Raw genomic sequence first — 22,258 nt, 5'->3', positions numbered from 1 at the left:
CCATCACCCCGGCTGTCCCCCCTCACAGGGCTGTGCATGCCAGGAGAGCGGCAGAGCATTGTCTGTGCTCATTGAAATGCTCCTGGCATCCTGCAGCTCAACCTGCCTGCAACCCCTGCCCCAGTCCCAGGGTGAGGGATGGGGTGGGAGAGGGACCGGGCCACAGTGTCAGGGAGGGTCAGGTAGGGCTGCTGTGGTTTTGGGCTGTGATTTGGGATGCTCAACTGCTCTGCTTTTAAAAATAAGCCTGTGCTGAAAGCTGGAGGAGAGCACGGAGGCAGCAGGCTGCCAGCAGAATCCTGTTCCTGTGCCACAGCCTCCAGGTCTCAGCTCCAGGCAGAAAAGCCATTTTTGGCAAATCACTGGTGGTAGGAGCTGCCCGCTCCAGAAAGGTGAGGCAGCGTGTGTGCTGAAACACAGGCAGGTGTCCATCCCAGAGGCTTGTCCCTCCATGGCACAAGGTGGTGGTCAGTGCCTTTCTGACCCTCTCCCATTTAACCTGTGGCCAGCTCCTGTCGGTGGTGGGACCTGGGGCAACCCACCAAGCTGGGTGACCAAACCTCCTTCTCCTCTTCTTCCTCAGGGTGGAGCTGGCCATCCTGTCTTCCCCTTTCTCCAGCAAGGTCAGCTCATCCCTTCTGGAGAAGGTCCTGCTGGAAACTAAGGGCTGCCCATCTCACAGTACCGCCCCAGCTCCACCCCAGTGGAGCCAGGGGCAGTGACCCAGCTCTCATCCCAGTTCCAGGGGATGGATGGGGCCACCCTCAGCCTCATGGGTGCTGGAGGCAGGTAAGTGGCACCCAGTCCCACGCACCCTGTCAAAACCTGGCCGAGCTGCCAGCCTCGAGCTGGGCTGTGGGACATGAGGGGCTGTGGGATCCGGCACACCTCGCTCCTGCCCCGCGCCTGCCTTGTCAGGTCTGATCAGAAGGAGGATCAGTCGGCCCTGTTCCTCGCTCTCCAGATTTAATTAACGGGCCTTTCATCTCTACCCTGAAGGAATCTGCTATCTTCTGTCTTCTTAATTAACGTTCATTAAGCAAATCAGAAGAAAATTTTCTCCTCTCCGCCTCCACAGCTTTTAACCCTTGTGGGGTTCCAGGTCTGTGTTGGGCCAGAAGGTGGCTCCTGGACAGGTTGGTGTCATCACACAGCCTTGGTCACTACATCCCCGAAGTGCTTGGACCAAAGACCTGGAGCAGTGGGTGAAGTCTCTCCAGGTACAGAGGACTTCAGGTGAGGTTGGGCTTTGTTGTACCAGTGGAAATTGTACAGCAAGTGTAGGGCATCTCCTTGGGCTAATTCAACATCTGTACTCTACAGACAACCCCCCCAATCATTCAGTTGTCAATTCTCTCTGCAGCCAGTATTACTGCCCACCACCCAGCAGGAGCCTGGTGAGGGGCTCATCCAGTGTGGGATACAGCTGGAACCGGCTGGGAATGTGCAGTTCATGCTCCAGCTGCAGCATCCCCACTGCTGAGCACAGCAGCGTCACCACCAATTCCCATCAAGCTCTGGCCCTGTGGGCCATCCCCCCCATGCTGGAGGAGGAGGTGAGATTGGGATACTCATCAGCTTTGCATCCTGAGCCCTGGCTGTGTGGTCTCATCACTCTCTAACGTGGACCCCTCTGCAACAGGGGCAGGGAAATCATCTCATGGATGTGTGTTACATCCCAAGGAGGAGGAGGCAAACCCATGACACAAAAGATTTGGTGTTAATAGTGCCAGGGTCACAGGTTCAATCCCCATATGGGTCATTCACTTAAGGGTTGGGCTCAATGATCCTTTTGGGTCCCTTCCAACTCAGAGTATTTTATGATTCTATCTCCTACCCAGAGCTTACAGCCTCAGTACCAAGACGAAAGCAAAACACCTGGAAAACCTCATCTCTGCAGGATGCAAATCCCCTTAAAACTGGTGGTGGAAACACGTGGGGCAATTATTGAGCTGAAAACCCTTCTCTATCTCCCTGGAGGCTGACAGTGGGTTTGCCACTGGCCGCCTACTCCCAGGCAGCTGCTGCACTGCTCCTCAATGCTGGGAAATTCACCCTTCCCAGCGGAGCTGGCTCTGGCTGTCAGAGCCTGGGTCAATATATGATAATGGGGCTTTGAAACGGCGCTGCTGCGGGAGCCGCTGCCCAGGACTCTGATTCACAGCTCCCCTCTGGTGCTTTCTCCCGCAGTGTGTACAGGGAAGGAGAATAAAATAAATAAGAGTAGAAGGGAAGGGGAGGAAGGGAGCTTAAATTATAAATGAGGACTAAGTTTCCAGGGCCCCCGTGGGCAGCTCAGTGAAGCGGTGTGGGGGTTAGGGGCAGAGTTCCCCTGTGCATCCCACTTTTGCAGAGTCCTGTGGGGTCAGGGTTTGCCCAGGGGCATGGCACCGTGCCAGGCTGCCTCTCCCCCTGTTTGTTGTCGCTGTCCTGCCCCCATGGGCCAAATCTGGAGGGTGCCGTGGTCCCCAGAGGGATTTCCCTGAGAACGACTATAATTAGCATTAGCTGAGAGCTGCTAATGAGGTCTGGTGGTGATGTGGTTTTGCCACCCCATGGAGATGCCTCCACAGGAATGTGCCCTCGCTTGGGTCCAGGCGACTGGGCTGGCTCACGGCAACAGGCAGGGATGGGACCCCCACTCGAGGGTGCTGGTGTGGAGGCATTGGGGGTGTCACAGACCCACAACCCAGGCAGGTTGGTGTGAGTGGGAGGGCAATCAATGCCCCATAAATCAGTGTGGGGGAGAAGAGGGTGCTGAATCCTTTCAAAGCCTTTCCCTAATCCCCTCTTCATTTTGGGGCTGCAAGAAAAGTGGTGACCCCCATCAATTTGAGGAAAAAGCCTTACGTGAGGTATGTTCCCCACCACAAGCTCATTCCCAGGGCTGAGAAATGGAGGAGCTCAGCTACATCCACGCAGCTGAAGATGCAAATCCCCAATCCACAAAGTAAAGGAGATGCTTTGGAGATGGAGCACTGGATGGTCCCATCCCCACGGCCTGGCGACTGGGATGGCCTGCGGGGATCCCGAACTCCACAGCTCTGGCTCATGTACGAATATTCCGACATTCCCAGCAGCTTCCACAAGATGGACCTCGGAGCGAGAGGAGGTGCCGGGTACAGGGACCCGTCCCGTCCCATCCCACCCCATCCCGTCCCGCCTGCTGCCGCCCTGCCGTCCAGAGGAGGCTCAGAGTCCAGCCAGGAGAGCTCCGGCATGGCACGGCCTCCCGGGCTCTGCCTGCTGGCCCTGCTGGGGCTGGGGCTGGGGGCGGGGGGCTCGTCCCCCTGCTGGGACCCCCGGGGGCAGCCCCGGCGCTGCATGCCCGTCTTCGAGAACGCCGCCTTCGGCCGGGCCGCCCGGGCCACCAACACGTGCGGGTCGCCCCCGGAGGACTATTGCCTGCACATGGGCACCCACCACGCCAGCGCCCTGTGCCACCGCTGCGACGCCAGCGACCCCCGGCGCCACCACAACGCCTCCTTCCTCACCGACTTCCACAGCCAGGAGGAGAGCACCTGGTGGCAGAGCCAGTCCATGGCCTTTGGCATCCAGTACCCCAACTCTGTCAACATCACCCTGCACCTGGGTAAGTACCAGCAGGAGCCCTGGCGGGGTCGGTGGAGGGCACCGGCTGTGGGTGCATCGAGATCAGGGGGCAGAGATGGGGGTGGATGCTCCTGAATCCTGTAGCTCTTGCTGCCAGTGCTGGATTAAGGACAGGATCCTCCCCAGGGCTTTTTAGGGGGTGTATGGAGGGAGCTGCCCTCTGCAAAGCCCTGAAAGCACTCGGGGAGGGTCTGCCCTGTCCATCAGCCGAGCCCCAGGATGCCAGAAGCTGTGCCTGTCTGTGCTTCCCAGGCAGCCATGCCCGGAGTGCCTGCTCTCCCCTTCACCCCAGGCTGCTTTTTACTGATTTTGGAAGCCTGCAGAGCAGGAGGCAGATGGTTCCTACCCTGGGGAGAGCCTTGCCCGGGGAGGGTGACTACCATGGGTGCCAAGCCCCTCCTGTTTCACCCCCGTGCGTTGCTCAGGGTGCCTGGGATGTTTCAGCGTGCAGAGCTCCAGACACATCGTGCAACCCCCAGTAGGTTTCCCCAGCTGGCATCCGACCCTCTGTGTTTTAAATACTGTGCAAGCCGCCCACTTAGAGGGTACTTAAACCCAAGGGGCATGCCTGGCATTTTAAAAAGGTTTTATAACATTTTCCTGCCATCTAAACTCTGCTGGCTGTTGGCCAGCGCTGTAAAATCTTCATTCTCTGCAGTCTCCTGCCATCTGCATGCCGAAGGCGGGTAGTGGAGGGGCTGCGGCTGGAGCTGGTGAGGGGACAGCCGAGCGTGGCGAGGGGACAGCCGAGTGTCGGTGTGGCACGGAGCCGTGCTGGTGGGACCCAGCGGGGTCGGGGTGACGGTGGAGGGTCCGTGCCTGCCCCGGCAGTGACGCGGGAGCTGCCCGGCTGGGTGGAGGTCGCTGCTTTCCCAGCCCCCTGCCAGCGGGCGGACATCTGGTCCTGTCCCCGGGCTGGGGCTGGGCTCCCCGCCGGGCACGGAGGAGCGGTGCCGGAGGAGCCTGCCATCCTCACTCCCTGCTCCTGCCAGCCCTGACAGGGAGGATTTGCCGGCCTGTTGTCCACCTAACTCGGGCTGTCAGATTGTCCCGAATCCGTTCGTGTGTGACCCGGGGCACAGACCACCCGAATGCAGCCTGTGTGGCTGAGCCAGCTGCCGCCGGGCAACTTTGTGGCCACCAGTCCCAGCTCGGCACAGCGACATGTGCGGGCTCTGCAAGCCCCGCGGCTTCCTTCCCAGTCTCTGTCCTTATTCCAGCTCTTCCCTGGCTCCTCTGTGGTCCCTCTTGGACCCCACACTCGGGTTTCTGTGGAATCCAGTCCCTGTGGCCGCCCTGCTGTGTCTGTCTCTGTTAACAGAGCCAAGGCTATAGCACTGCACCGAGCTCATCCTTCAGCCTCTCCCTATAGCCCTTTGTGAGCTGGAGCATCCCCTGCAGCTGTACCCTTCTTCCTGCATGGCTCCTATATCTTGCCATGCTAAAAAGTACCATTCTGGTGCTTGGCACATCATTGTCTGACCTTTCCCACAGTTGCTGGGCCCTGTTCTTGTCCCAGCCACAGGCTTTTTTATTGCTGCCCCAATGCTTTCACTTGGGTTAAGCAGGAAAAGCCCAACTGGCCCTCGCAGTCCCCCAGAATGCGGCCTGGGCTGAGTTCTTGCTCTGGAGCTCTACCGAGTAATTGGGTGTTTCAAACCATGTAGTGTGTCCCTCCAGCCTGTCTGTCTTGCTCAGTCACACCTCTTGTGTGTTCTCCAGTGTGGTTACCTGGGGAGCTTATTAAATAAGACATGGGATGACTTGGACAAGACCTGTGTTTACCTGTGTGTTGTTGATTGGCGTTAATTAGATTATGCTCCTTTAAATCTCTCCTCCCCGTGAGGTCCCAGCCATGCTGTTATGGTGCATTGGGCTTGCAGCTGGTCGATTATCCCAAGTGTCCACAGCTCTCGCATTTGCCCTGTCAGACGTCAGGAAGGAACCCAAAATATCCGCGGCTTGCAAAGGCAACAGGCACCAGGGCTCCTCAGGAAGCAATCTGTATGCCAATGGCTCATTTTGGAGTGTCTAGATCAGGCAGTATCTGTGTCTGTGACTCTGACTCTGATTTTCCTGTGGGATGAGAGCCCGGAGCTGAGGTTTGGCAGGGCTAGAGATGACAGGACATGTAGGTGACATGACTGTCCCACATACTTGTTTTCTCCTCTCCAAAATCCTCTTCTTGGAGCCTCAGAGCAGCAGAAGCTGCAGTCTGGGCTCTGGGGGAGGCAGGTGCACATTTTGTTTAGGTGACAGCACAGCTGGGAGAGCACCCAGGGGTCCTGGTCCTGCCTGTGCACCCTTCCCAGCATCACTGCCCTGCAGCACATCTTGCTTTAGGACATGTCACACCTGAGCAGCAAAGAGGAGACAACCAGCCTGGGTTATTTTCTGCATCTTTTTTTTTTCTTGAGGAGAAATTGGCTGATTAAAAAGCCTGTCTAGGAAAAGCACACACTCCTTCATAACAATTCCTCAGAAAAGCGAATCTCCTCCATCCTAGCTGGGGGCACCGAAATGGGGCTCCCCCAGCCTGGCTGTCCCCTCCCCTCACGCGGGGCCGCTTGGGGCAGGGGCGGTTTATTGACACAGCACTGCGTTCCCTTCCTCTCCCAGAGGAAACTGCTCCGGGAGGTGACGGCCCCGACCTCGCTGTTTTGGTAGCCATCCCCCTTGGGACCGCACTGTCTGGGAACCGGCGCCTGCCAGGCGTCCCCCCTGCTCGGGGTGCAGGACAGGGGCACTCCCGCTGTCACCAGCCCCGAGTGGTCCCAGAGGGAAGGGAGAGGCACAAGCCGAGGGTGGGACAGCCCAGCTGCAGCTCCTTCTTAGCCCTCGTCACCTCCGGGTGGGCTGGGAGTGGGTCAGTTCCCCTCTCCAGGCACTCTGCCGGGCACTTCCCGCATCCCTGATGGGATGCAGCTGCTTTTCCCAGCGCTGGTAGCCGGCTGCCTCGGCTCCCCCGCAGCAAAGTCGCAGCACATACGCGACAGTATTCATATGGGCCCAATTAAAGGCTTGTTTTCCTAGTCCCGGAATAACCCCTCTAACATTCCCAACTCATTATCTTTTCAAATAAAGCCAAAACCTTGCAGCTAATTGTTTTGTGCTGTCAGGAGTGGTGCTGTTATGGAGCAATCCGGGCTTTGAGCTGGTCCTTCATCTCTGGAAATTAAGTGGGTCTGATGTTCACTTTGGTGTTTTCTCTTTTCCTTTCTGCTAATTCTTTCAAGCTCTTTCAGAGCTCGCCGGATGCCCCAGGGATTGGTGGCCTCTCTTTGTCTTCAGCCCAGCAAAGATGGAAGTGAGGCCGGGTCCTGGCATGCAGCTCCCTGGGAAGGGATTGGCCTTGACCCTTTCCAACTCTCCACCCCTGCAGCACCACTGCCCTGGGGCTGCTCTCAGTGCTGTGTGCCTAACTCTGCCGCACAGCTGCTGGATAGAGCCTGGATTTGGAACTGCTCCTCACCCATGCAACCCACCCAGGGTACCCACACAAGGGGTGGGCACTGCATTGGGGTGAGAGCCAGTTTGGATCTGGACAAGGTTTGGGCTGCACCAAGGAGGAGGTGGTTAAGGACAGCTGGGTGGTGATTTCTCTGTTTATAGCTGTGGTGGGTGCCACAGGATGCTGCTGGTATAATTCAGGCTGTGGTGCCCATCAGGTGGCAGGCAGAGGATCACAGCATGGTGGGTCTGTCCCCAGGCAAAGCCTACGAGATCACCTACGTGCGGCTGAAGTTCCACACCAGCCGCCCCGAGAGCTTCGCCATCTACAAGCGCAGCCACACCGAGGGGCCCTGGGTGCCCTTCCAGTTCTACAGCGCATCCTGCCTGAAGACCTACGGGAAGCGGCCGCGGCAGTACCTGCGGCCGGGCGAGGACGAGCAGGTGGCCTTCTGCAGCGACGAGTTCAGTGACATCTCCCCGCTGAGCGGGGGCAATGTGGCTTTCTCCACCCTGGAGGGACGGCCCAGCGCCTACAATTTTGATGGAAGCCCCGTGCTGCAGGTATCACCAGAGCGGGGGGGGGGGGGGGTATGGACCCTTGGGATCAAGGGCATTATTACACCCACCCGGGTTAAAAGTGCTGGTGATGTGCTGCATTCCTGCTTGAAAAGGTGCAGGATGTGTCCTGGTTGGGGTGGGAGCTGGTGGCCCAGACCTCTCCACCAAGGGGCCTTCCCCATGTCCCCTGCAGGAGTGGGTGACAGTCACTGACCTGCTCATCTCCTTGAACCGGCTCAACACATTTGGGGACGACATCTTCAAGGACCCCAAGGTGCTGCAGTCGTACTACTATGCCATATCCGACTTCTCTGTTGGTGGCAGGTGAGGGTCAGCCAGACAGGAGTATGGAGACCTTCTTGGGGCTGTAGGACTGGGGCAGCTGCTCCCCACCTCAGTCTTGTCTGAATTGTGATTTTGGGGCAAGCTGCTCAGATGTGGCTTCTGCCATGTGTACGCGGGAGCTGGAAGTGCAGAGATGGGTGATTAAACCTGGGCCCCTCACAGCTGTGCAGAAAGGTTGTCTTTTCCCCACTAGCCCACTCTGTGTGCCACCAGCTCTATTTGCTTTGTTCCCTCCCAGCCCAATGGCTTTTAATAGCATTGCGGCTCGTGTTGCTCCTCCTGTGACCCTGCTGGTCCCTGGGCACTGCAGATGGGGAGTCCTGGGGTTCTAGTGGAAAGATGACCTGAAGCTGCAGAGGCTGGTGGAGGAGCTTGGAGTCAGCATGGCCACAGGCAGAGAAGCTGGAACAGCTGCCAGTGGGAAAGGGCAGCAGATATGGGATAGAGATGCAGGTAGCACCGACTTGGTGCTGCCCATGGGCTGTGCTGCACATGTCCTTCTCCAGCTGGGACAAGTGGAAAATTTCCCCATCCCTGAGAGCACTGTCTGCCCCAGGCAGCGGGGCTGGAACAGCTCCCAGCCAGCCGGCAGACCTGGAGCTGTTGTCCCACCTCCGGGGTCAGCAGCTGGAGCGGTCAGCGGGGACCACCCTCGGTGTATGACCTCCTGACTGGCCAGGCTGGGAGCGCCTCGGGGACACGATGGGCGGCCTCAAGGCCAGCACAGCCTGGGCAGCTTTCACCCCACAGCCAGCCCGGTAGCAGGGTCACACACTGCACAGCCTGGGCACCGCCCCACTGCTGCTGCTGCCCACACGGGTGCTCAGAGCGGCTCCCCCGCGCCGGGGTCTCGCCGCAGGTGCAAATGCAACGGCCACGCCAGCGAGTGCGCGCCGGACGAGGCCGGGCAGCTGCTCTGTGTGTGCCAGCACCACACGGCCGGCACCGACTGCGAGCGCTGCCAGCCCTTCTACCAGGACCGGCCCTGGGCGCGGGGCACGGCCGAGGCTGCCAACGAGTGCCTCCGTGAGTATCCCCCGGGCTGGCTCCGTGGCCGCAGCAGTGGCTGGCCCTGATGGGCTGCGCTGGTGCTGCATCGGCTCACCTGGCACCTCCTGCCCTTCCTGCACCTGCTCCATTTTGGGAGGGAGGGAGGATTTGTACCCCAGGGATCCCCTTCACAGCAGCACCCCGAGTGCTCCCCATTCCCTTTACCCCACGAGTGCAGCCATCTGCTCCGGGCACGGTGCTGCACCCACCTCTGCTTCCAAGCGCAGAAGCATTGCCGAAAGCTCTCATTGCTGAGCCAAGGGGTCCCTCTGGCAAATCCGACCCCACAGGAGGTTGTCGTAACCTCCAGTGCCCGCCAGGTCCTCACCCATCCTCCTGCCTCTCCCCCAGCCTGCAACTGCAGCGGCCGCTCCGAGGAGTGCTTCTATGACCCGGAGCTGTTCCGGCGCAGCGGGCACGGGGGACACTGCCGCAACTGCCGCGACAACACGGCCGGGCCTCACTGCGAGAGCTGCAGGCAAAACTACTACCGCTGGGAGCCGCAGGGAGCCTGCCAGCCCTGCCACTGCCACCCCGCAGGTGCGTGGGGCTGCTCCCAGCCGGGCTCCGGCCGCAAAACTACTGCCCCAGCTGGAGTTTGCTGGGAGGGATGGTTTTGGTGGGTTCTCCCTTGCTCGGGATTCCCCCATCTTCCCCGTCCTGTGTCTCTCTCCTGCTGGGGTTGAGCTTCAGGGCTGGCCGGGGTCCCCACAGGCTCCCTGCAGCCCCAGTGCGACAACTCGGGAACCTGCCTCTGCAAAGCCAACGTGACGGGCTGGAAGTGTGAGCGCTGCAAGGACGGCTACCACAGCCTGAGCGAAGGTGGCTGCAGGTGAGGAGGAGCCAGACCCTGGGCAGGAGCAGCGGGATGGGAGAGGAGCTCACCTCCTGCCTTCATCTCACCCCATCCAGACCCTGCACCTGTGACCCCTCAGGCAGCGTGGGCACCTGCGATCCCAACACAGGGCACTGCACCTGCAAGGAGAGGGTGGAGGGGCACTTGTGCAACAGGTAAGCACCATGGCCCTGGCATGGGGACAGGAACACTGTCCCTCTCCAGTCTTGGGGCAATGCTAGGATTTGGTGGCAGGGTTGTGGGGCCGCATTCCTGTGGACCTCTGGGACCGGGCTCACAAGGAGCTGTCACTAGTGTCCCACCCCGGGACACTGCCGTGGTTCCCTGCAGCTCTGCCTGCCCTGTGCCACATACTCCTCCCTGTGCCCAGGTGCCAGCCGGGCTGGTTTAACCTGCAGCCCCACAACCCTGTCGGCTGCACCAGCTGCTTCTGCTACGGCCACTCCAGAGCCTGCAGGGCGGCAGATGGCTACCAGGAGACTCACATCCGCTCCGACTTCAGCCAAGGTACTGCCCCCGCAGACCCGGGGCACAGCCCTGCCAATTTCAGCCAAAAAAGTTTGGGAAGGATGTGGCTGAATGTCCTTCTTTGCGGCTGAGCATCCCCCTTTGGAGCTAACTGGTGGTGATGGGTGGAGAGGGTTTTCTCTGGCTTGCCCCTGTTTCACTGTTAAACACCTGCTTCTGGCCCAGCTCCGTGGGGACAGGCTCTCCGTGACTCCCCGTGGCATCCCTCCATGCCAACCGGCTCCTGGGGCTGTGCATGGCTCAGGGAGGGCTGCGGGGCCAGGCATGGACATTCTGCCACACCAGGGACTGCAGGGCACTAAAAATCAGCCCGGAAAGATATAAAATAATAGGATGGAGCCTGCTGGGAACATTCCCAATTATTCTCTTTTCTTCCCATCCTCGGCTGGGATGTGACAGTGCGGCTGGGAGAGCGGGGTGGGATGCTTTTGCCCGGCTGCTGGCAGGGCTGCGCTGGCAGGGCTGGATGCGTGCGGGATGCTCGGGGAAACCCTGCCATCTGCCGCGCATCCCGGCGTGTGCAGCTCCGCCGCGGGGACCCCGCAGCCTCCCCCCGCCGCGCCCCGCAGGGACGGGCACCCACGGCACGCACCCCGCTCTGCCTCGCCTGTTCCCAGATGGATGCGAATGCGCCAGGCACGGGTGGATCCTAATTGATGTTAAACCGCGCTGCCAATTGCTGCGCTGCTGGAATGTCTTCCACGGCCTTGAGACTGAGCCAGGCTTTAAACCGAGTCTTTTTTTCCACCCTCCACGCAGCCAATTTGGGGCTGCTCCTTTGGGGACTGGTTTGGCAATCTCTGAGCTGAGATGCAACCACGGCACCCTCCTAAAGCCCCGCTCCCCAAAACACTTCCCAGTCCACAGTGGAGGTGGATCAGATGGAATTATCTTATATTGGGTGAAAGAGTCCAAATTGGGGATGATTTAATAACAGAGCACAACCCACTTGAGAGATTTCCAAGTGTTTGTCCTGCAGGGCTGGAATAAATAACTAACCCTGGGGAGTGGGGGGGAGTTTAACTGGTTTCTTAAGGAAACCAACTTAATGCAATTACGCCCCATCTCTTCTGGGCTTCTCCAGCATCTCTCCTCAGGCTTCCTGTGCTCGCCAGGCCACAGTAATGTTAGAATGGCAGCACAGGCAGGGGGGCAAATGTTTAAAGATAATAATTTCCTCCAAATCTAAGAAAATAAACAGATGAGGGGTGATTAAGTCCACCTTACAGTGCATGAGAGCACAGACCCCAAGTGGAGCAGGGTGTTACAAAGTGCTGGCCCCTTTCAAGGCTCGAGAGAGCGTTGGGAGGAGGGACAGAGCCCCTGAAAGCAGCTCCCAGCTGGTGCTGTGCTGGCGGGGACTCACTGCTCCCTTAGCTGTGCATTGTCACTGTGTGCTGTCACACAGGGCTGGAGGGCTGGGCTGCCACAACTCCAGGCACCACAGACCTGCCTCTGCGCTGGGCTGGCGGGGAGATCATCACTGAGTGGGATGGAGAGGAGCCAGTGGATTTTCTTGCACCAGGTATTGTGTGTGCTGGGTCCCTGGGGGGCTGCTCTGCTGTGAGGACCCCCTGGTGCTCTCATCCTGCTGCTACACTGGTGCAGGAGGTGCTGGGTTCCATTCCAGAGCTGAGCATGTTTCTATAGCAGAAGACAGTGGGGGGTATTGGAACGGTGGACCAGGATCCCAGGAGGGCAGGCTGGAGCTGGGACCACTCCAGGAGGGTGACTGTGGCTCCTGATGGTGCTGGTGGGAATAGGACTGCACTGGCAGAGCTGGTGCCTCCATGTCCTACAGGCTTTGCTCCTCTCTCCCCTCACAGAGAAGTTTCTGCAGAACCAGCGCCTCAGTTATGGGCAGCTCCTGTCCCTGCTGCTGGGAGTGGAGGAGAATGGGACACGAACAGAAACCAGGGTGCCCCTGCTTCAGGTCCAGCTGGTGCTGGAGGGTGAGGGGATGGAGATCACCATGTCCAGCAGCAAGAGCCAGCCCCAGCATGGAAAGCAGGCTGTCTCCTTCAGGTACCCATCACAGCGTTTTGGGAAGCCTCGGTGGAGTTTAGGGCGCAGTGTCTGATTTGTCTGGGCTGCCCCACTGGTTCAGCCCCACTCTCTGTCCCCCTCGGGGGGGTCCCAGTCAGGGGCCAAGCTGTCCTGCAGCACCTGGCTCAGGCTGGCCCTGTCGTGCCTCCCACACTCCCTCTCCAACAGGCTGCACGAGGCAGAGGAGGGTGCGGAGCCTTTGCTGTCAGCCTTCAGCTTCCAGCGCCTGCTCTCCAACCTGACTGCCCTCCGCCTCCGCATGAGCCGCGGCCCTGGGAGAGGTGGGTGGCTCCACGAAACATCCCATGGGGACCAAACTGGGGTGGGACTAAAGACACCGAAGCAGCATCAGGCTCTCGGGGACGAGAGGGATTGTAGGCAGTGTTTTGGGACAGGGGCTGCCTCCTCTCTGTGAACACCCCCGGGCTCTCAAGGATGTATTTTGGGGTCTCCTGTGCCTGTCTGCAGCGTTTCAGAACAAGCAGGGGATGCAGCATCCCATTCCCACACCGCTCTCCCCTCTCGCAGGCAGGTTGTTCCTGAGCGAGGTCCAGCTCACGTCTGCTCATCCCGGGCCGGGCACACGGGCAGGCTGGGTGGAGGAATGCACGTGTCCCACGGGATACACCGGGCAGTTCTGCCAGTCCTGTGCACCTGGATTCAAGAGGGAGATCCCATTTGGCGGCTCCTTCGTCAGCTGCGTGCCCTGCACCTGCAACCAGCATGGGGACTGTCACCCCCTCACAGGTGTGCACCCCACGGCCCCTCCACTCACCTGCCCCTCCATGCATGGGTGACAAATCCATGTCTTTGCTTGTTCTGAGGCAAGCTGGAAACCCTTGGTGAGGCTGTGGTTCCCAAAATTTGCAAACTGAATTGCTTGGGTGGTTGTAGGGACAGGGTTCGTAACTGCAAAGACAGAGATAATTAATGAAGTGCAATAACGGTGGTAATTTATAATTAGAGGAGCATTTTTCATAATGCTTTATGACCTTTAAGGAGGAGAAGGGAAGGGTGCTGGTCCTCAGAGGAGTGGGGGAGCAGGGGTCAGGGCAGCAGAGAGGGTTTTGCTCGGCTGGTCTCACAGACAGCCCGATGAGAGGAGCAGGACTGGGCACAGCTCTGGAATCTGCAAACTGAGGGTGCACCTGAGCAGAGAAACAAGGAAAAAAAGCAGGAAAACAGCGGTGCCGGGCTTGAGGGAAGACACCAGAGGAGCCAGCTCTTGTGTGCTGCCAGCCCAAGCCGTCGGTGGCTGGTTCTTCTCCGTGCGGAGCAGCAATGATGTACGGCCGGGATGGAGAGGGCTGAAGGAGGCAGAGTGCTCGGCGAATGCCCTTGCCCTGCCCGCGGAAGCACGGCGGCAGCTCTGCAAACCCGCCCTCATCCCGCAGAGCCGGGGCTGGCGCTGCCGACCGCACAATCCCCAGGGATGGGGCCAGGCTTTTGATGTTCCGGCCTGGGCGCTGCCAGCCCGCGCACTTCCTTTAGTTTATTTTTCCACTTCTTCCTGCCACCCGTTTTTTCTTTCTTTTCCATCGTCTGACTCTGCCTGGATGTGGGGAAAATGAAATAACACCCCCTCCCGCGCAGCCTTCCTGGTATGACCCGACCCCACAAAACATGGGGGGAAATCCTCCCCCGGCTCCTCTCTCTCCAGCGAATCAGAGCATCTGCCTGGAGGTGGGGGGTTCCTTGAGCACTCTTCCTCCTCTTCCTCCCTCTCCTCCTCACAGCCGATTTCGGAAGGCTGACTCACCGGCTCGGCTCGCTCTGGAGGAGCTGCTCCCCGGTGGGTGCCGGGCCGGCTGCTTGTGTTTTCCAAGACAGGCTGGAAAGGACGCGCCTCGACGCTGAGAAATGTGTTGAGGATTACGGCAGGCGCCGGCAGCCTCCGCACGCATTGACGGTGCTGTCTGTGCCAGCGCTGCCTCGCCCCTGCGTCGCTGCGGCCCCGTGTCCCCTCCAAAACCTTCTCCCTTGAGCAAAGACAGGGCAGGGAGAGAAAACGTCCTGAGTACTGGCTGGAGATGTGCAACCCCTTGGCTGGAGCTGCACATCCCTCTTGCCGTGCTCAGAGCCGGGCTCTCTACCCCTCCCGCAGTCCCTGCTGTTATCCGGGGGTGGGTTTTCGCAGACCCTCAGCTCCGTTTTCCTCCCCGCAGGCCACTGCCAGTGCTTACACAACACAGAGGGTCCCTCCTGCGAGCGCTGCAGCCCCGGGTTTTATGGCAACCCCTTCCGAGGGCTCTTTGATGACTGCAAGCCCTGCCCCTGCCCCGGCCGCTCGCCCTGCACCGAGGTGCCCGGCACTGGGGAGGTGGTCTGCACCCACTGCCCCCCGGGGCAGAGAGGTGAGGCGGGGGTGGGCGGGCACAGGGGCTGTGGGCAGCGTCGGCACGGCTGGATCCTCCCCACCTTTTTATCCTCCCTAGGAAAACGCTGTGAGCTCTGTGATGACGGGTTTTTCGGGGACCCCCTGGGGCAGAAAGGGCCCGTGCATCCCTGTGAGCCCTGCCAGTGTCACGGGAACGTGGATCTCAATGCCGTGGGGAACTGTGACCCCGTGTCTGGCCGATGCCTGCGCTGCCTGTACAACACAATGGGCGACCACTGCGAGAGGTGTCGGCCGGGCTTCTACGGGGATGCGCTGGCTCCCAGCCCTGCTGGGAAGTGTGCACGTACGTACAGGCCCCGGGGAGAGCTCACTTGCAGCCAAAAATCCTCCCAGCAGTGGAGGCAGAGGGTGGAAGGGGATGCCCAGCAGGTTTAGGGGTGATGGATGGTTCAGGTTATCCCCAAGTGTTCCAGAATGTCCTTTGCCCTCTTGCTCCACTGCCATCCTTCCCCAGAGATACTCTGGCCTGCAGGGGCTCATTCTCTTGGAGTCCTGTTTGATGGGGGAGCGTGGCTGTCCACGTTGTCAGGAGCTCAGCCTCAGTGGCCCCATTCCTGCAGTCCTATCCACCAGCCCCATGCAGGGATTTAAGAGCTGTTTTGTCTCCCATAGCTTGTGATTGCAACCCCAACGGCTCAGACCCGAGGCTGGAGGGCTGCGATCCTGGCACAGGCCAGTGCCACTGCCTCCCACATGTGACAGGCAGATCCTGTGGGCAGTGCCAGCCTGGCTACTACGGCCTGGAGCCCGCCGTGGGGTGCAAGAGGTATGTGGGGCACGGCATGGGACTGCCAGGGGACAGCATGTGGCTCCATGCTCCCAGCTCTGGTCTCTGCATTGATTGCCTGCTCACAACCCTCCACTTCTCGTGCCAGCTGTGAGTGCCACCCAACAGGGGCGCGGGAGAGCGGATGCCACGTGCTGACAGGGCAGTGCTCCTGCCAACCGGGTGTCACGGGGAAGAAATGTGATCGATGCCAGCATGGCTTCTTTGGCTTCTCTGCCAGGGGCTGCCGAGGTAATGGGGATGGGGACTGCATCTTTGTCCCTAAAGCAGGGCTGGCAGCCACAGCATGACACCTTTCTGCCACCACTGCAGCCTGCAACTGCTCCCCGCTGGGCTCCGTCACCCCTCAGTGCCACGAGAACAGCACCTGCCTCTGCCACCCCGGCTTTGTGGGCTACAAGTGTGACCGGTGCGAGGTCAACTTCTTCCTTGACCCGCTGAGCTCCCGCTGCCAGCAGTGTCCTGCCTGCTACGGGCTGGTGAAGGACGAGGTACAGCCTGTGCAGTGCTGAGGCAGGCACAGCACCCCACCCCTGCATCGCCCCACTGTCCCCACGTCCCCCTGTGTTGTGCCCGCAGGCTGACTGGCTGAAGGCCAAGCTGCAGGAGATGGAGGAATGGCTGCAGAAACCAGGCTGTGACACCCACCCCGGCCAGTCTGCCATGCTGGGAGATGCACCCCGGGGAGATGGGCTGCCCAGCCTACACCTCCTGAGAGGTACAGGGGACTCTCCTTCCTTCCACCCATTTCACCCCTCTGGGGTCCCTCTGCTCCCTCAGGGTGCTGTGACATGCTGGGTGGGTGCAAGGAGGTCCCTGGTGAGTGCTGGGCTCAGTGTGGGTGATGGGGTGACTTGGGGGGAGGGCAGTGGAGGGGACATACCTTTTTGGGAAGACAGAGCACTGCAGGGATGCTCACACCCCTAAAGTCTTGGAGTAGGCAGTGATGGGCATTATTGGGGGCTGAGCACAAACACATGGGTGCCCTTTGGGTGCTGAATTCCTGAACACCCAGAGGGACTGTATTCCCCTCTCATTAGTAGTGTGAGGGGGGGACTGGGGCATGGGGCAGCCCTACAGGGAAGCAGGGAGCCCCAAGCAACCCCAATGGGCAACGAGCTGCTTGTGCTGCCCACAGGTGCCTGGGCCACCCTCTTGGTACAGGTGAGGCAGCTGGCAGGGGCACTGGACATTGCACAAGGCCGTCTAACCAATGCCAGCCGGGCCACCAGCTGCTCTGATCACGGACCCCCCAAGACCTGCACCCTGCTGTCGGAGATCAGGGCCATGCTGCGGTCGGCACAGCAGGAAATCCTGCATGCTGCGGACACCCTGGCTACCACGGTGGGGGCTCTCAGCAGCCCTGGGCTCCTGAGGAGGCTGGTGGCAATGCTGGAGGGCAGTGGGATGTGCCCCCCAGGGACTGTTGGGGTGGGATGTGACCAGTAGAGTGGGTGAGCAGGAAAGCTTGGGCCCCATGTGGGTATAGCCCTCCTTGCAGCTGAGTCAAGAGGAGATATTTTCCTTGCTCCACCCCTTTGGGAGGTTCTTGGTGGTGCTGGGCTGGGGGCGCCTGCTCCCTGCCGGGGTCTCAGTGCTGCTGTTTGCATTCCAAGGAGATTCCCCAGGAAATCCCACAGCAGCCCACAAACTGGAGCCGCTGGGCACTGGAGGCTCGGGCTCTGTCTCAGAGGTAAGACCTGAACAGGCAGAGGAGGCTGCCAGCCCAGCCGGGGGTGCAGGGGGGCCACTCCTTTGCCAGGAGGCCAATCCTGATTTCCTCTCTTGGGTGTCCTTGTCCCTGCAGCCACAAGGACTCTATGGCACAGGTGGAGGCAGTGGTCAGGAGAGCACTGCGTGCCTCCAACGCCAGCTCCGAGCTCCTGCGGAACCTGCTGGAGGGGAACGCGCCGCGGGATGCGCAGCGCAAGCTGGAGGCCGGGTGAGGGGCTGGCAGCAAGGAGGGCTGGCAGGGCACCACAGCCCTTTGCTCTGGCAAGGTCCCTGTTACACGACTCGGTCATGGGGATTTGGCACCTGCCCAACAGGCACGTGCTGAGCACCTTTAAACTCATTGCACCACAGTGCTGTAAAGCAGAGGGACAGGGCTCTGCGTGCTGGGGGGTTTCAGGAAAAGCCCCCAGAATTTCCTGCTACATCCATGTCTAGGGCCTCAAGTTGTCCTCTCCATCCTTCGAGGGATCAGAGGGCCCTGGCCAACAGCACTGTCCTGTCCACGTAGGTATGAGGAAATCCAGCAGGCACAGGAGGAGCTGGGTGCTGGCATGGCAGAGGCCAGGAGAGCTTTGACAGCTGTGGAACAGGCACATGCTGACCTGGCCAACAGACTTTTGCAGGTGGCTGCTCTGAGGCAGGTGAGCAGTGCCCAAGCTACAGCTCCTGCTGGCATCCCTACCTCCTGCTTTGCTACTGCTGCCTCCCAAGCTGGGAGATAATCTCCTTGGCATTCCTGACCCTGCAGCAGGTGCTGCCAATGCAGGCTGGAGACCTGGCACAGGACCTGGCAGTGCTGGAGCAGGCAGCAGCGGCCCAGGAGCTGTTGGCTCAGCAGGCTGTGGAGGCATCCCGCACCCTGGCAGCTGGATTGCACCTGGAGCTGCAGAGGACTCGTGACTTTGAGCGGGTAATTGCTGCTCACCTGAATGGGGAGCCCCATCCCTGCTGTTCCAGCAACTGGAGGGACCATGCGTGCAGTCAGGGAGCTGGGAGAGGATGTTTTGGGATACATCATCCCTTGGGCTCCCAGATGTCCCTAGGAGCTCGCCTGCCAAACAGGAGCAGGCTGAGTCCCACATTTCCCCGCTGGGTGCAGCTCTTCACCCACTCCCCAGTCTCGCTCCTCCTCTCCTCTCCCAGCTGCGGGACCAGGCTGGCTCTGCCCATGGCATGGCCACCATGGCTGTCTCTCGAGGAAAAGCTGTGCTCTCCGATGCTGAGTCCCTCCTGGCCGGCTTGGAAGGTAAAAGGCACCAGTCAGAGCATCTCCAGCCACAACCTGGCCCTCACCAGGTGACAAGGGGAGAAGTGGGCAGTTTGGTGATGGCCAGGTTGTTCCCATAGGCATGAGGAAGGTGCTGGGGCATCGGAAGGGTCAGGCTGCCCTGAGGAGGAGGATGGCCACTGTGCGGGACAGAGTGATGGTGGATGCTCAGAGGAAGATTAAACAGGCAAAGAAGACACTGGGAAACTCCCTGTCTATTTCCACCACAGCCCAGAGGACAGCTGGGGAGGCTAAGCACATCTCTGAGGAGAGCGCCAAGGTCCGTGCTGAGGGATGTGGGCTGGAGCTGCTGGGCATGGCCAGGCTGGCAGCCGTCACCTACAGAGGCCAGGCTGCTGCAGGCAGGGCTGTGTGTCCCCAGGTGACTGTTCCCATCTCCATCCCTTTGCAGAGGGCACGGGCTGTGCTGCAGGAGAGCAAACAGGCCCTCAAACGTGCCAGCCAGCTTGCCACACATGCCAGTGAGACCCAATGGGAGCTCTCCCAGCAGGAGTATGTGGCTGAGAAGCTCAGGGGGGACCTGGAGGAAGCACACCAGGTCAGTTGGGTCCCCTTGGGCAGGCTGTGTCCTCCAGAGCCTGGAAGCAGCTTTGCCCACAGCCCAAACCATAGGGAACAACCTGGCTTGTGAGCTCCGCTGCAGGGACAATGCCTTGGGGATGTTCCTGGGATCTCCTCTGCCATCCAGCCAAAGGTCAATGGTGTCCCTGATCTGGGTGTCTGTCTCTGTTGGAAGGTGGAGTCAGAGGTGAGTGAGATGGCAAAAAGTCTCCAGGAAGCTCGGGGCTCACTCATCTCAGACATCGAGACCCTGAACAACCTGCTGAACAGCCTAGGTGAGACCTGGGGGGAAATGGGGTGCAGGTTCCAGAGAAAGGGCTGGGCTCTCAGGGGCCAGGGCTCTCCTGCTCACTGGTACGCCTGCTTGATGGCCATCCAGGCTGAGCTGGGTGCCCTTTGGCTGAGATCACCCATGGTCTCAGCAAAGCTTCTTTAAGGCTCATGTCTTGAGGAAAACTCTCAAGAAGAATGAACTGGGACTTGCTGAATGTGTGTGCTCATATCTGGTCTGGGTACACTGATCTCCCTTGGGATCCTCAGAGAGAGCAGGGCTGGCAAAATCCCTTTGGAGCTGAGGGCTGTGCTAGACTGAGTATGCTCCTTGTTGCTGGTTGGTCTTGCTCCAGCCCTTCCTGTTTTGATCATCTGGGTATATTTCTGAGCATTCCAGGACTCTTGCATCCAAGAAATTTTGCAAAAGGGTGGAAATCATGATCCATTTTTAAGAGAGAGAAGTGCCCAGGCCCTGCCTGGAGCCACAGTTCTGTTTGCTTATCTGTGATCACTGAGAAGCTGCAAAGCCTCCATGCCCTGCTGCACCCACTCCCTATAGTTTGCCTGGTGCCATGGAGTACATCCAGAACCTCTCCTGTCCAGCTCTCTGCTCTCATCCATGTCCTCTCCCCCCTTGCCCAGGTAACCTGGAGCCGGACGCAGAGGTGGACGCAGTGCTGAGCGCCGGGAGGCTGCAGCTGGAGCAGCTGTGGCTGCGCCTGGCCACGCCGGGACCCCTGGCCGGCCAGCTCAGCCGGCTGCAGCAGGAGGCAGAGAGGCAGCAGGAGAAGATCCAAGCATTTGAGAGCGACCTGGCTGAGATCCAGGCTGACAAGCAGAACTTGGAGGACATTTTGCGGAGCCTCCCTGAGAGCTGCTCGAAGTGACAGGTCGCTGGCTGCTGCCACATCCCCTCTGTGACCCCCCCCACAGGGAATGGCAGAGGGAAGGACACTCTACATTCACCAGCATCAATCCCTCCCACTGCTCCTTACACTGCCCTCTGTACAGTATCACACCCCAGGTCCTTTTCCACACCTGGTCAGGCTCCACATCCTGAGCACTCTGCAGCGTGACTCCAGCCACCACCTCTGTCCTCGGCATGGGGGGACACCCACCTACCATCAATGTTTCTGTGCAGGATATGGAGCCATCCCAGGGCTGATCTCTCACTGTAGAGTGAACAAAGAATCCTCCATCCCTTCTTTCCCAGCGCAGCACTGTGCACTGGGTAGGGACAGCTTACCAAGTACGTAATGTACCCAAGCTGTACTGCCCGGCAATCCCTCCTGCCCCAGGAGATAAGAGAGGCTCTCACACACGTGCTGGAAGCTGGTCTGGCTGCAAAGCACCCTGCAGTGTCACGCTCATGGGCTGTGGTCACAGAGGTGCAGAGAGGAATCCCAGTGAAGCCAGGCAGAGCTGCTCACCGGAGGGCATACAGCTCGCCTGCTTCCCAAGGGAAGGGAGTTCACTAAATTAAAGGGAGGGATAAATTAACGAGCAGAAACAAAGCAGAGGCAAAGATGGATCCTCACCCAGCTCCTGGAAGGGAGGTGGGGCATCCTCAGCTTGCTTCACTATGAGAGGAGCTCAGGTCTTGCTGTTCCCCTGCTCCAGGGTAACACAAGGCCACAAAGCCAGCTCTGCTTGGCTTACTGAATAGCAGCAGACATGGCTATAAACCAGCCAACTGCCACCAGTTCCAGGGGCTGGGTGGCATAGACACAGGGAAGGGAGGTGTGAGAGCAGCAGCACCCACAGCTCCACATTAGCACGTGTCCCACTGGAGAGGAGCTGGCTGGTGGCACCAGGCTGTGCAGCCAGTGTGGACTGGATGGGGAGCAGCTGGACACCCGCTCCTGCCTGTGTCACTCCCATGGGGTGGCAGAGGTCAGTGGCTGTATTGCCTTTAAAGGAAAGGCATTTATGTTCCCCTGTGCTCCCATGTGGGCTGGGCCACAGGACAAGCCAGGTCCTGGCTCAGCCCATCTTGTGCTGGCTATGCTGTGACTCCAGGTAGCTGAAGTCGTTCCCATTAGACCAGAAATGAGTCCCCAGGCTGGAGTTTGCTTCATTTTTTAACCGGTTTTACCTATGTTTTTCTGCTCACACTGCTGCAAATCAGGTTTGCTAAAGTCTTGTGTAATTTATGTAAAATTGCTGCCATCGATGTTGAATTCCCCCAGCAACATCTCTGCTGGGTCCAGTGGCCTGGAAGGAACACAGGAGTTTGGTACCGAGAACAAAGCCATTGCCCTTCTAATTCTGCACAAAAGCTGCCCAAGGAGCGGGGTGCCAGAGCTGCGGGGGTGTAAATAGCAGGGACTACCCCTGCTGCTACCCAAGGACAGTTCTGGGAAAGCAAAACCATGGAGCAGAGAGAGCACAGCGTGATCCGGCTCGGCCAGAGGCAGGGAGTCATGGCCACTTACTGTCTCTCTGGGAGGACAATTATACATCCCCAGTGGACACACAAATTTGCTGCTCTTACAGAAATGTCAAGCCTCTGCTGTGTGCCTGCTGCTGAAGATGTGGTTCACGCTGCCTCCTGCTCTCCCTGGAACTCTGTGTTTTTAGCTGGTGCCACCCGCCTAGAGCTGTATCCATTAAAATTCTTAATATAACACACAGCTGCCCATCCAGGGTGTGCGGCGGCAGGGGAGCACACTGCACCTGCGCTTGCCGCTTTTAAAGAGCAGCGGTTGAAATGCGGCTGCATTTCGGGTGGTGAGGGGCAAACGTCTGACAATTCTCACTAAACTCCAC

At 59.5% G+C, this 22,258-nt stretch overlaps 1 protein-coding gene across 1 annotated transcript; it reads left to right on the top strand.

Moving 5' to 3' along the window:
• Nucleotides 1-3,183: 3,183 nt before the first annotated feature.
• Nucleotides 3,184-20,376, top strand: LAMC3 (laminin subunit gamma 3; the record flags this gene model as incomplete). Its single annotated transcript, XM_082295013.1, has 28 exons — nucleotides 3,184-3,592; nucleotides 7,322-7,626; nucleotides 7,817-7,947; nucleotides 8,828-8,994; nucleotides 9,370-9,558; nucleotides 9,733-9,850; nucleotides 9,931-10,029; nucleotides 10,245-10,381; nucleotides 11,811-11,927; nucleotides 12,229-12,427; nucleotides 12,617-12,733; nucleotides 12,981-13,195; nucleotides 14,614-14,802; nucleotides 14,884-15,129; nucleotides 15,459-15,612; nucleotides 15,722-15,864; nucleotides 15,946-16,124; nucleotides 16,213-16,351; nucleotides 16,772-16,977; nucleotides 17,250-17,326; nucleotides 17,441-17,575; nucleotides 17,876-18,008; nucleotides 18,116-18,277; nucleotides 18,511-18,613; nucleotides 18,715-18,914; nucleotides 19,047-19,193; nucleotides 19,392-19,491; nucleotides 20,132-20,376. Exons 1-28 carry the CDS (start codon nucleotides 3,220-3,222, stop codon nucleotides 20,374-20,376), a joined length of 4,725 nt encoding a protein of 1,574 aa, XP_082151139.1. The 5' UTR covers nucleotides 3,184-3,219.
• Nucleotides 20,377-22,258: the final 1,882 nt, after the last annotated feature.

This window comes from Coloeus monedula (assembly GCF_965178545.1).
Source record: "Coloeus monedula genome assembly, chromosome: 21".
NCBI lineage: Eukaryota > Metazoa > Chordata > Aves > Passeriformes > Corvidae > Coloeus > Coloeus monedula.
Note: the sequence above shows the minus strand (reverse complement) of the source record. Positions and strands in the feature narration are given on the sequence as shown.